Raw genomic sequence first — 13152 nt, 5'->3', positions numbered from 1 at the left:
GACTTAGTCTGTGTTGGATTAGACATGATGAATCTCTTGGATAAAAAAGTTTGTACCAAACAGCATGCAATTATTGCTTTAAATGCTATAAATAATATATCCATTTCCACTTAAGGTTTTCAGAATTTGTTATGGACAGTAACAGACAAACAGAATTGGGAGAATAGTACCACCAGAGAAATCTGGGATAAAGAATACAAGCAGGATCCCTTCAAGTAGCTCATAAGTGTGGAAATGGGTTTGCAAGTGTACAGAATGTCATATTTACAAAAAAATATTTATATGATGGAAAGAACAGAGCCTACAGAAGTGTGAGAGAAGAAAGATATGTTTTAATTTTATGTCAAGGAGATGAAATCAACAGAAAGGGGAAAAAGATACAAAGAAAATATTAAAATGTCAATATTAACAGAACAAATCTCACCACAAAAAATCCATAACCAAGATGAGTTTAAAGGACTCTACAAATAAAGAAGATGTATCATAAAAGTCTAAGTAAAGACAAATCTTTTATTTGCCCTCCTACAATCTAATATTTAAATACAAGGTTATTCTCTCCAACTTTAAACTCTCAGAGCTTAAACCCTCAGACCTGCAACTCTCTAAATATGCTTCTCCATTGCCAAAGAAATATCTGTATAACAAACACATTGATTAAAGAACCAATTTTATTATGAGATAATTAAAAATTAATTTCAGCAAAGGAACAAAACAACAGAATAAATAAATGAATAAATACAGGTATGCAGGTAGGCACAGAGGAAAATACTCAATGCAATAATGAACAATGTGCCAAATAATAAATATTTATTTGTTAATCTCATGGCTTCTTTGATGGCACTGGGTTCCTCTCTTTCCGTTTAGCAGCTTTCTCCATTTTCAGCTGTAAAAAAATGACATCGGCAGTGGTTCAAACATTGATTTGCAAATCGGTTAACAATGCAATATTAAATGTCTAGATCCAGTCACAAATTTACCAGGGTGATACATGCAGTGGAGAAAGGTACACAACATTATTATACCAACCTAGCACTGCTCACATTTGCACCACAAGACAAAGGAGCACTTCTGTGGCACTGCAGCTCCTCCCCTATTGAAACCAGGCTGCCTTATCTCTGATAAAGGCAGTTGAGGTATTTGAGTATCCCTTAAGGCCAGTGTGTCTCAGGAATGTTCAGGGTTTATCTCTATGTAAATGAAAGGTGGAGCAGTTTTATTGCAGATGTCTAACAGACACAGACAAACCAGCACACATAAAACTACACGGGAATGGTGCTGAACCTTCGTCTCAGAGCCTCCCCGCTGACCCACAAGGCCGTGATTTCCTCCTGTAAGACTTTTTCTACACAACAGGCTCTTGTAAAATTTATCAGCACATAGACATTTCACTCTGTCATTTTGCAGTAAGACTGTTTATCCAAACAAATATATCCATCGGTTTTAGAAGCTACGATATTTCTCAAGTACTCTTACACTAGTGAATGAAATCACATTTAGAGCAATTATAAAAAAGGGATGCAGAGACTTTTGCATCCCATCTAACACATACACTGCTATTAAAAATGCAAGAAAAAAAGAATCAACATGCTTTTTCCCATCATCAAATAATACCAACAGGAAACAAGACCTCATTGGGATGTCTACAGATGAACTCACTGCTAAGCAAATACTGTTGATCTTCACAAAAATGCCTTTTAAAACACTTTTCCCCCTTTGGAGGCTTGAGGTTTTTATCTAAAATTTCTATTACCTTTTGCAAAGAAAATGAAATCTCTGGGGGAAAAAGAAACTGAGAAATTTGAATTTGATGTTTTCTATGAGCCAATGTAATATTTCTAACATCTGTCCATATTTTCTGATGATTTACAAAACAAACTGTTTAGAATTTCACAAAACTAGAACAGCTTTCTCCTTAACAAACACCTTGTTGCAAGCCAGCAAGCAAAATAGCAAAACAGTTTAGATTTTGAAAGTTAATTATGCAACATTATTTTACAAAAGAATTCATAAACAGTCAAGACATACTTCAGCTGAGATGGTGGAGCTAAAGGGCTAATATGAGAAAAGAATAGGGATTTAAACATGTGAATAACCTACACCACAGGGCATTGAAACTAAAGATAGTGTGGTGGAGGAGGCATCTCTGAGTGATACAGATCATCTAAGAAAGACAGACCAAATTTAGCCAAACTTACACAGACTGTCATTAAAAAAAAAAAGGAACATTATCAGTGAGGCAGCAAACACACAGTCCTAAATGTCACAGGGGAGTTTCTGTGACTCTGTGTTGTTGTTTCTTTCTGTCACATAGTACAATGTTTTGGTTTTCTGTAATAGTTACCCTCAATTAAAATCTGCCTGGTTAAGGTAAATGCCATCCCACACATGACTGACCTCTGAAATTTTGTAGTAGCCCATAACTGTATTTTAAAATTTGTGTTAAGAAGCTGGATTTCTCAGCAATTGAGAAGGAATTATATAATGCATTTATATGCCACTTAAATCATACATTTATAGGGTTCAGCCATCCTCTTGTGAAAGTGTATTTAAATTAAGCAATAAATGTAGTAACTTGCCCGTTCTTGATAGCGTTTTTCAAAGTAAGCCATGTCATCAGCTTCTGATTGTTTTCCATGAGAAACTTGCCCTGTGGCACTTGAACTACCTGAAAAAGAAAACATAAACAGAAAACAAAACCCCTTTTTTATTAATGATACTTGTTACTCCATTAGTTATGTTTTACATTTGGCAAAACCCATTTTAAATGGGAATTCACCTTTATAGGCAAGTACAAAACACAGCATTTGGGACCAAAGAGAAACCTTTCCAGTCTAGGCTTGCACCTACTATAAATTGTTTTAAAGGCATTCAACTGTTATATTAATTGGTAAATTTTTGTACTAAATAAGGGACATAAAATAAGTTTAAGTGATCCACAATCCCATGCAGAAAAAGCTTTCTGGCAGAAGGCAGTTTCATAGGATTGTGCTGAATATGTACAACCCATTCAGATATGATGAGTTTCTAAAAGGAATTAAGAATTTTAAAATCTGATCCAATGAATACGTGACACCATTGATGGGAAAGATAACAAACACTAACAAAAAATAATTTCAGGTAACAAACACATCACAAGCAAAAATAACAACCATTATGTTATTCTAAGCATTTGAAGTACATGAATGTTGTACTAACTTATCACATAGTAAAGCTTCAATATTCATTTTAATGCCCTGAGCATCCTTTGATTCATTACTAAAATAAATTAATTATATAATAAGTGCTTTTTGTATAACAGTATTATCCTACTTATACATCACCTGCTATTTGTGGCATGGTTTGAGTGGAACTCGAAGGCCCCTGAAATGCTTTTAGAAATGGATGATCCATGCTAGTAATGGGGGCTTCTAAAAGTTCAGCAGAAGGAGCACCTGTCAGAAAATAAGTTGAATGGAAACAATAATTAACTCCAGGAGATATAGTCCTAATACACATTCTGGGGTCAAAACAAGGTTACAGATTCATATCTACAACTCTCAGCGCAGATCCCATAAACTGGAGTTAACAAAAGCATTGCAAGGATGGCTTCAAAGGCATTGAAAAGCTTTGTTTCTTCAATTACTACAGTAATGTTTTACTTTCTACACTTCAGACAAATCCAGGAATCCAGATCAGAATTTTAAAAATAAATAAGGGGTATGTGGCAATAATAGATAAAACAGTATTTCAGGACAAAACGTGCATTACTAAATGACACAAAATTACAGAGCAGAAAAAGTATCAAGACCAACTAACATGTCTGTTAAAAAGTTCTACTAATTACCTCTTATTTTTTTTTGCTGAACAGCTATTAACCTTTGAGTTTGGAAACAAAAATGCTGTAAATATATAATCAAGAAATATCTGGGCAGTATTAGGCTAAAGGACTACCGTAAACAGGACATGGAAGTACTAGGTTACAGGAAGTATTAGAAGTTATAGGTTCTCTCTAAAGGATATGCTGTATTTCGAGCAGAAGCAATTGGGCTGAGCACCAGAATTGCTGAAAAAGTGGTTTTTTTATCAACTCACAACAGTGAGTAGGACAATGTGATCCCTTAAAGCCTTGAGGACAGCTGGAAAGGAACAGTCTTTCTGCAGTTCTACTCCTATTCATCCAATTTGCCTTCAAACTTTGAAACTCTATTTTGATTTAGTACTTTTCAAAACTTAAGTGGAGAATTAAAATTTCATCTCAGGTCAGCTGCACATACCTATCCCACTGTCATCGAGCCTCATGTAGCCTTCTGCTAGCGAGCTAAAACCAGTCAGTCCTCCCATGGCAGCGTAAGGAACATCCTGCCCCACGGGCTTTCCTTGGGCTAAGCGCTCCTCTTTTGTTTCCACAACTGTTTCGTGAGCGTATGCTGGCTGACCACATGCACAGGTAAAGCAGCTATGAAAGCCTGAACACTTGGAACCTGAGAAAGAAATAAATGAGTGAGATGGTGATGGGATTTAAGCATCCAGCTGTATGTAAAGGCTGTACAAAAGAGAAAGGACGACTCCTGGGATTAGATCATGAGAGCCATCCAGTCACAGGATCCTACTGAGTGACCTGTCTGCCCTAGCTACATCTAAAACTGTCATCAAAGCCCCCCTGGAGCAATGATGTGACCAAGAAAGTGAGGAAGTGATGTTGCAAATGTTTCATTATACAAATGACCCTGCTCCCAGCTCACAGTTTATTTTGTGGAGCACCATGAAAAATTTCTTTAAGTCTTTCGTAGTATGTTGATCACATTCTTGAAAATGCTAGAGGTTTTTTCATATTATTTTGGGCACTCCTCAGTAACAGAACTCTATGTTTGAATACAGAATACAGGATATGCAATATATACAGAGCAACAAGCAGTTAAGCTTTTCAGTTACAACTTTTCTGTCACATTAGATTTATCAACACAGGACAAGATTAATACTGTTACATTAAAACCAAACAAGTCCAAAATAGAAGCAATTCTTGGCACTTCACTGCAAAATCTGTGAAGCCCTCAGAAGTGTCTGGTATTTTTGAGAAATAATAGGCAAAAGTCATTATATATATTAATATTGAAAACATTGTGTTCTATGGATTCAGTCTGAATTATCCAGCTGCACATCTAAGATTTTCACATTACTTAGTGCAAATTCTTGAAAGGCTATCACGTAGATATTTTATGGTTTATTCTGTGAGATATGATCTCAACCAGCAAAAGCTGTTTGCACTTTTTTCTGTACAAAATAGAGACATTCCATGAAAGAAATTTAATAACAGTACAGAACTCCAGCAAAAAAAAAAAAAAAATCATCTTATGTAATTTGAGGTTTCAAACTAAAACATCTTTATGCATTATTTATTTCCTGTGGTTAATAATTACTGTTGTTTCATAACATTAACCTCAAACAACTGCAGCAAAAAGCTTCCTGTTAATCCCTTTTCTAAGATCTTGCTGAAACTCCATTTGCATTTCTAGATCCACAATCTCTATGGTCACGAACCACTTTGTTAGAGCGCTAGCAATAGAATTATTTGGGAACAGAGTAGTACTTCCTGTTGACTTGAGAAAAGACATAAAAACATATTAATGTTCTAGTCAACTTGGCAATAGAGAAATGAAGGTCAACACTTCTCTCAAACTACCAAGTTCAGGTAGAAAAGGCACGTGCATGCAGCTGAAGTGACAAACTGCAAACAGGGTGCTTTCATACTGTCTAACTTCAGGCATCTGTCTCCATAAGCTCCTATCTGAAGCATTCAGAGATTTAAACTCCTTCACAGGACCTGGGGAAACTATGGATGTCCTAAACCCTCCTGTGCAAAAGGTGATGTCTTCCTTCCCACTTCTCATCCTTCCTCAAGGATGAAAACAGCATTGGTGACAAGAGCAGCACACACCCAATATCCTGGGCAGAACGCACATCCTCACACGCTGTTCCTGTTAATTTCCTGGCAGGGAATGCCGCGAGCCCAGCGGTGACTTACAGGAGTTACAGGGAAAGCCCGGCGCTGCGCTGTGCTGGTCAGCGAAGTGCTTGCAGCGGCAGCGGACGGGCTGGGTGCCGTTCAGGGGGACAAACTGGTAGGACTGGCACGGGCAACGTTTCACTCTGCAGGGCACACTGATAGGGCGCTCCTTGGGAAGCACCTCGTAGTCTGTTTTGTGTTGTTTATACCTAAAACAGGAAAGGTAATGACTTTTATAACTGTGTTAGTATTTATCAGAAAACTACCTGAAAGGCTTACTATTCACAAGTTTTGTTTTGAAGTAGCTTTAATTCTACTTTTTACTCTTATTTGTGAAATTTCAATTAAATGCATGATAGCAGGTGGTTTTACATCTATTTATTACATAAATATCACATATCCTTATGTTTCATTTTGAAAGCACTACCAGAATCAATCTGATCTACATTAACTCATGCCTTGCAGCTGAATTTATTGAGACTACAAAATCATTTTGGTTTCAAAAATATATTGACATTTTCATTTACAAACAGTTGTTACTATTTAAAACCTAACTTTCTCAACCCTTAAACCTCAAATAAATTTGCCAATGTGCTACTGTAATGTGTCTGGGATTATTTCACATTTTCCTGATTTTTAAAAATCCTAAAGTGTAAAAGGAGGGAAGCTACTCACCGGTGAGTGCAAAAGCACAGTGTCTCTGGTCCCACAAGCTTACAGTCCATGCCAGTTGGTGATCTCCAGCTCACATACAACCTGTTCTGCAGCCGAGCTGGTAATACTTTCCTTTTGTACTCCTCGTATTCCTCAGGAGTAAAGGGCTTTCCTCCATCATCATCACCTACAATTCTGTATACATGGCATAAAAAAAGCCATAAAAAAATTAAGACAATAAAAGTACGCTTCTCAGATTTTTTTTCAAATAATATATAACAAAACTTTTTCTGTAAATGCAAAACAAATCTTGTATTTCATATTACTCTTCTAATAATTTAACAGAACTATAGCTGACTTTTGGAGAATATTTTTTGAATAACGCTCTTTTAAAAAAAAAAAAAAAAAGCAATGAGCATCAAGGGTCATGTAACCAGCCAGCTCTCCCTCAAACGTCTTCACTGAATTCCAGCAAGTCACTTCACCCATCTACACCTAACTGTACTGCAAACTTGTATCAGGAGATTAATCTCAGTCTACTCTGAGTATTCAGGTGCAAGCAGGTAACCCCACTGTCATTAAAGCAACAAACAACACATCCAAATTGTCTTCTGATTTGCAAGAAGACTATGCTGGTTTCTGTAGCCGAAGTTGGTGGGGGCTGTATCCCCCATTCAGACAGGCCCATTTGTTTAAACTATCACTATGTTCAAATTCAAGGTCACTGAATAGCTGGAACTCTGGAGCAGCATCCAAATTCTGCATTTATGGAAACAATTAAGGACAATAAATAAAATACGTAAAATACAACTGAGACTTAACTGCAGCACTTACCTATGCTAAAATTTTATTAATCATACCTATGCTATGATTTTATTAATGTCTGTAAATATCTCAGTTATTATTTATTGGATATGCTGAAACATGCTGAACGAGTGATTCTTTGTCAAATATTCTGTGGATTTGTGCACTGCCAGCACTCTACAGCACCAGAATAATGTGCCAACACAATGCTATCATTTGCATGTCAACCCAGCCAACACCCACTGCATCATTGCACGCCTTATATAAGAAATACCACTGTGCCTTCCTCTGGTGTTTTACTCGAGGTTTTCCTAAACTAAATTAAGATCTCATCTCAGCACAACGACTGTGTTTATTTTTGTTCAACCTTTCGAGAGGACCGCTGACAAGACTGGCAAAGACACACAAGAGTGTAAGGGATTTGTACAATGCAAAACTTGGAACTCATGATGCACAGAATTCCTCATATTCTGAAAGAGCAGTACGGCTGGCAGATTATCAAATAATGGTTTAGATTGGACGGGACCTTAAAGACCACCTAATTCCAGCGCCGCTGCCGTGGGCAGGGATGCCACTGGCAGACCAGATGGCCTCTCACAGTACATCTCACGCTGCCCTGGATGCGAGGGACGATGCGTGACTTCACCGCTGACAGCCAAGGCTTGCAGCGGGTCCTCACCAGGGCGCACCAGCCACGGCACCTCCGACTGCGACAGTGGACGGCGGGCGGTGCATGTGGCCGCCGCACACCCCGAAGCAGCCAATTCAGGAGGGCCGGAGGCGGGCATCCCTCCGGGAGGAATCCCGGGCCGCGGGTCGGCCGCAGGGGATGCGACACGGCTGGAAACGCCCGTCCCCCGCCCCAGCGACCCCAGCGCGCCGCCCCTGTGCGCTCACCGCCGGTACTCCGCGTACTCCTCCACGGCCTGCGCCTCCACCTGCAGCCGCTCCATGCCCGCTGGGCCGCCCGGGGCAGGGTGCTGGGAACGGGCAGGACCCCGGCCGCGCCGGGCGGCGCCCGCGCACGGGGTGCGGCAGGCAGGAGGCACCGGGAGGCACCGGCGACAGGCGGGGCAAAGGCGGGGTACAGGCGGAGGAAAGGTGGGGGACAGGTAGGAGAGAGGTGGGGGACGGAGGGGGACAGGCGGGGGAAGGCGGGGGACAGGCGGCGGCAGGCAGCCGGAGGCAGGCGGAGGGGAGGCGGGCGCAGGCGGGCGGCTCGCCGCAGCACGCTCCGCAGCGGCGGCTGAGGAACGTGCGGATGCGGGAGGTGTGTGCGGGCCCGCGGGCACGGCCAGCCCCGCGCCGGCGTGTTGTCCCGGCCGGGGTGTTGTCGTTACCGGGCGCGCAGTGGGGCGAGGCCCTGCTTTGTTTTATTCCGGACTGCGCAAAGCAGGGAGCTAGGTGGTAACCCACAAAAGGCTAGGTCATCAAAACTTTACACTATTGATTACATTTTAACAAAGGCATCGGTATTCATTGGCTAAAAATTGTGTAATTTTTCTACTAATTAGTATTCAGCCCCCTATTTGTTAGTCATACCTCTCATTTGTCATGCTAATTAGTACACAGGCACAGTTCTGCCCATTTGAGTCTGGGGTCTGTTTTGAGTAGGTGGTCGTGATCGCCCACAGCTGGAATTCCCTTTTCCCGCGGTTACTGCTTAGCTCTACTGGCTTCACTCCTGGTGGCTCTCATCCAGACAGTCTATTCATCTTGGAATTCTCTCCTCTTTTCCTAAAACAAAAAATTAGCCAAGCATACAACATTCACAATGCAATTGCTCAACCATTACTGTCCAGCTATGGCTACTGATTAACAACTAAAAAAATCGCTAAGTTTGATTCAAGTCTTGAGGGGCTCCATATCAAGGACAGGGCACACGTGGTGTACACACACTCTCTGGGAAGGCAGTCTGTGCCCCCTGGGATAGACACTGAGCAGCAGTGCCAGGGCACAGCCACACATGCCCACAAGTGCAGTGCCTCAGGACACCCACAGTCTTGGGTGCCACCAGCCACACAGCACAGCACCCAAGCCCTCCTGCACCAAGTGCCTGCCTTGCACCTACATTGCCCTCTGCTGCTGCTGCTGCTGTTTAGACAACCACTTTTCTGGTGGGTAGGTGAGGGGTACTTTTGGTTTGTCACTGATTCCTCTTCCTTTACAAAATAAAATGTATGTTCCATTAGAAAATATGTTTTGCTCGTAGTTCAAGATTACAGGAGGCCAACTTTGGGAAACATTCTTGACCAAAGATGGTTCTTAGACCGGCAACCTGCAAATCCCGATTCTTCTCCATATGCCACAATCAATGTAACCATATTGGAACAACTCCTCCAATGTGTTTTTAGTGAATCCACCACAGGCTGCTATTTCTGACACTGCACTAACTGTGTAAATTGACTGCTTCCCCTTGATACAAACAGACTGGCCACAAAGTGATCAAATATGTGATGAAGTAATATAGTACACTTTCCTTATCTGAGCTTTAGGAAATTGGTATTTAAATTGTGTTCTGCCTGCTAGCATAAGCTATGAGACTTCAGATTGTCAAATTGAGATCCAAGAGGAAAGGCTGTTTTCATGCCATACAATGACCAAAAAAAAAAAAAAAAATTCAGAGAAATCTCCACATAGTTTTGTACTGGGCAAGCCACCAGCAATGCAGCAGAAGGTGGTGGTGAAGAGGAATGTCACAGGACCATGGCAATGTTTTGCCAAAACATCTCCCAGAAGGAAATGAAACAACAGGGACACTCTCAGTATCCAAATAAGGTGATAGGGCATATGGTCCAGGCATTTGTCCTGTGGCTATGCCACATGTATAAGCAATTTCAGCAGAGCAGACAGCACTGCAACACAACACACACATTCTGTCACACTGAGATCTGAACACAAACAGGTCACCCTCAAAGGCAGGAAGATAAGGGAGCAAGTCCCCACTGCAGTCAATACATCTTCAAGTAAGCTAGTGGAAGAAAATAAAATCACACCAAAGAAAATAGGATTGTCAGGGAAAAGTCAGGGAAGAGAAAATTCCTCCTGTGACCAAAACTTAAAAAAAGAAACAGATGGGGGAAAGGGGACCTTGAAAGCAGGACTAGAAGCTCTGCAGCCAAAGAGTTTGAACATACTGAGGAACACACTGCTCCACGGGAGCTGCACAAAACTGAAGATCTCTGAGATACCTTATTTGTAAGCACATTTTACTGGTGCCAGAGATCCCAGCACTGCCAATAAAGGGGGAGGTGTGGGAGTGGGGGGAAGAGCTCTGGCAAGCCTGGTTCACACAGAATGAGCAGAGCTCCTGTGTCATAAATTGATGTGCCTCATCTGTGCTTTTAAAAACAGTCCCCTGAAATACAGCTTGGGTTTAGACAGAAGCACCAGGTTTCTTAATAATGCAGCTTTCAGTGAGGGGTACAAATGTTAGCCTGTATGTCACTCATGTCAGTGTTTATGCATGAACAGCCAGTGACAACTTACTAAGAGTAGGAAATCAAGTCATTTTTTTTGTGAGGCATCTGTCCTATGAACTACTTCCCATCAAAAAAAATTGAGGATTATTTTCCTGGATTTGATCACAGCAACTGTTTCACAATATAGATAGTGTTCAGTTTATTAGCACCTAGTGCTAATAAGACACCCCCAAGATCTACTTGGATCCAAACCTGGATCAGTAGACATACTTGGGAACAGATATAAAATGTACTTTGTGACTCAGAAATAGAGTTCTTAGCTAATAAAGATATTTCAAACACTCTCTTTTTACTGTCATAGCATGAGTATTAGAATACATTTTGAATTTAGGTAACCTATTCCTGTCTCTCATCCCTTCTAGGAGATTGTTAATAGACATCCAAAATAAAATTCATTAAAGACTGCTTAAAACAGATTTTTCTTTTTGTAAACTACCAATTTTTGAATAGCAGGGAAAAAAAAAATAAGGCTTTCTGCTACTGTGAAGAAGCCATGACGCAAGGTAAGTAAAAGAACAGGAATCCAGATGGCATGTTTTACCTCCTGTAGTTGTGATGTAGCATACGGATACTGCTGGCCCAAGATCTCTGAACACATCAAAGTGGGTTGAACATATGGACGCATACTTACAGTACAGCTCTGTGAGACCTAAGGTGCTGCCTACACATCAAAGGCAACAGCTTAATGCTTCACAGGGTGTTGACAGTCTCTCTCAACACCCTCTGTTAACAATAAAACGTGTGACCCTTTAAATTTTTTTAAATCCTTACAAGTTTGACAAGTGTTTAAAATTATTCTCAGTGAAACATCTATAAATTGAAGATAGCCACTTCACTAATACAAAAATAATTAATTTAGTAAAAACCTGTTTTAATATTTTAAACCTCAAGTCATAATTTTGAAGCAGTAGTCAGCCATTCTATTTCTATGGAACTGGTCAATGACTATCTGATTAGCTCTCCTGAAAACAAGAATTTAAGAGGCATAAAGCATAACAGAAACAGTTTCTGTCAAATTGTTTCCTCCTTCCACATATGATATCAATATCCCAATATACTTAAAAGTATAAGCAAGCAGTACTCACTTTTATAAACTTCTAACCATGACCATAGACTATGCGACAATAAAAATTAGTTTGTGTATTATTAAACCTAGTTTACAGTATTTAAAAATGTCAACATGTCTCTCTTCAGTTTTGCTTGTAGAAAAACAGAACCTGATTAGACACCAACTGACAAAGTTGATGAATGCCAAAGGGAATATGGAACCTAAACTCATGTGCAAGTAAGGATCAATTAATAATGAAAGATTTTTGCTGAAGGTACTGACAAACACAGTTAGGAAACTTGTAGCAATTAAGATCACTTAAAGATAAGATAACTCAGCAGCATGTGATGCCAGTGGTGCTTAAGAGATGTGATTCCATGAATGTATGTAATGTGAATTTTTTAAAAATTGGGCTTCATTTTAATAACTTAAAGGATATTTTCAAATGCCTATGTGCATCATTCCTAACAAACTGAGATTAGTGAAATACCCATTCAATACCAGTCTTTTCCACATGAAAAACATAGCAAAAGTCTAATTCACTTTTTTGGCTGCTATAAAGGGAAGTCTCCCATTTTGCTCTTGCCTTTGAAGGTGGCATGCTATCAGATACACCAAATTGAACTTCAAGGTAGCAGTCTCTTTGTTTTGTAAAATACAAAATGATGAAAAAGCACAATTGTTAGGTAAAGAGGATTTATTAATTAGGAGGAATTATTGTTAGGCTGGATTTATTAATTGACATTCTATATCACCTTTAAAAATACCACACCAATTTTACATAAGAATGTTTTAGACATTCAGCTCATTCAATTAGTCAGTGTATTTTTAGAAACTAAAAGATTTTTCAAGAAAACATAATAAACTGGGATGCTAAATTTTAGGCAATCATTTTTCTAAATAATATCTTGATAGAGGTTCCTAAATTTACTCTGCTTCTGCATTCCCACCAACAAAGGCTGTGCCAGCAGCAAATACCCCCGGAACATGTACCTGCACAGGAGGTGCTTGGATGCTAAAGCAACTTGCACACATCACAAACATGATGCAATTTGGAAACCTCTGAATTAGCAAGTATTTTTAATTATAATTCAGATCTATCTAGTCAGCTTCTTTAAATGATTGTGTCATCAAAAAACAAGGATTTAGCAGTTACTTGGAAAACCAGACAACTGTGCAAT

General features: G+C 39.8%; 1 protein-coding gene across 1 annotated transcript; it reads right to left on the bottom strand.

Annotated features, from left to right (window-relative positions):
* Positions 1–654: 654 nt before the first annotated feature.
* FAM221A (family with sequence similarity 221 member A) lies at positions 655–9490 on the bottom strand. Its single transcript, XM_053972347.1, has 7 exons — positions 8339–9490; positions 6659–6832; positions 6002–6192; positions 4254–4460; positions 3321–3431; positions 2577–2665; positions 655–883 (listed from the first exon to the last, which is right to left on the bottom strand). The coding sequence occupies exons 1-7, from the start codon at positions 8392–8394 to the stop codon at positions 821–823; spliced, it is 891 nt and encodes a 296-aa protein (XP_053828322.1). The 5' UTR covers positions 8395–9490; the 3' UTR covers positions 655–820.
* Between the last annotated feature and the right edge of the window lie 3662 nt (positions 9491–13152).

Source organism: Vidua macroura, chromosome 1 (assembly GCF_024509145.1).
Source record: "Vidua macroura isolate BioBank_ID:100142 chromosome 1, ASM2450914v1, whole genome shotgun sequence".
NCBI classification, from domain to species: Eukaryota; Metazoa; Chordata; class Aves; order Passeriformes; family Viduidae; genus Vidua; species Vidua macroura.
This window is presented reverse-complemented; position numbering and strand designations above follow the sequence as displayed.

Excerpts from the sequence above, each read along its gene's own strand:
- FAM221A (XM_053972347.1), bottom strand. The coding sequence starts at position 8,394 with ATGGAGCGGCTGCAGGTGGAGGCGCAGGCCGTGGAGGAGTACGCGGAG. Across the intron at positions 2,666-3,320 it reads AACCATGCCACAAATAGCAG|GTAGTTCAAGTGCCACAGGG; the intron begins GTGATGTATAAG and ends TTTCTTTTTCAG. Across the intron at positions 884-2,576 it reads AAAAACGCTATCAAGAACGG|CTGAAAATGGAGAAAGCTGC; the intron begins GCAAGTTACTAC and ends ATTTTTTTACAG.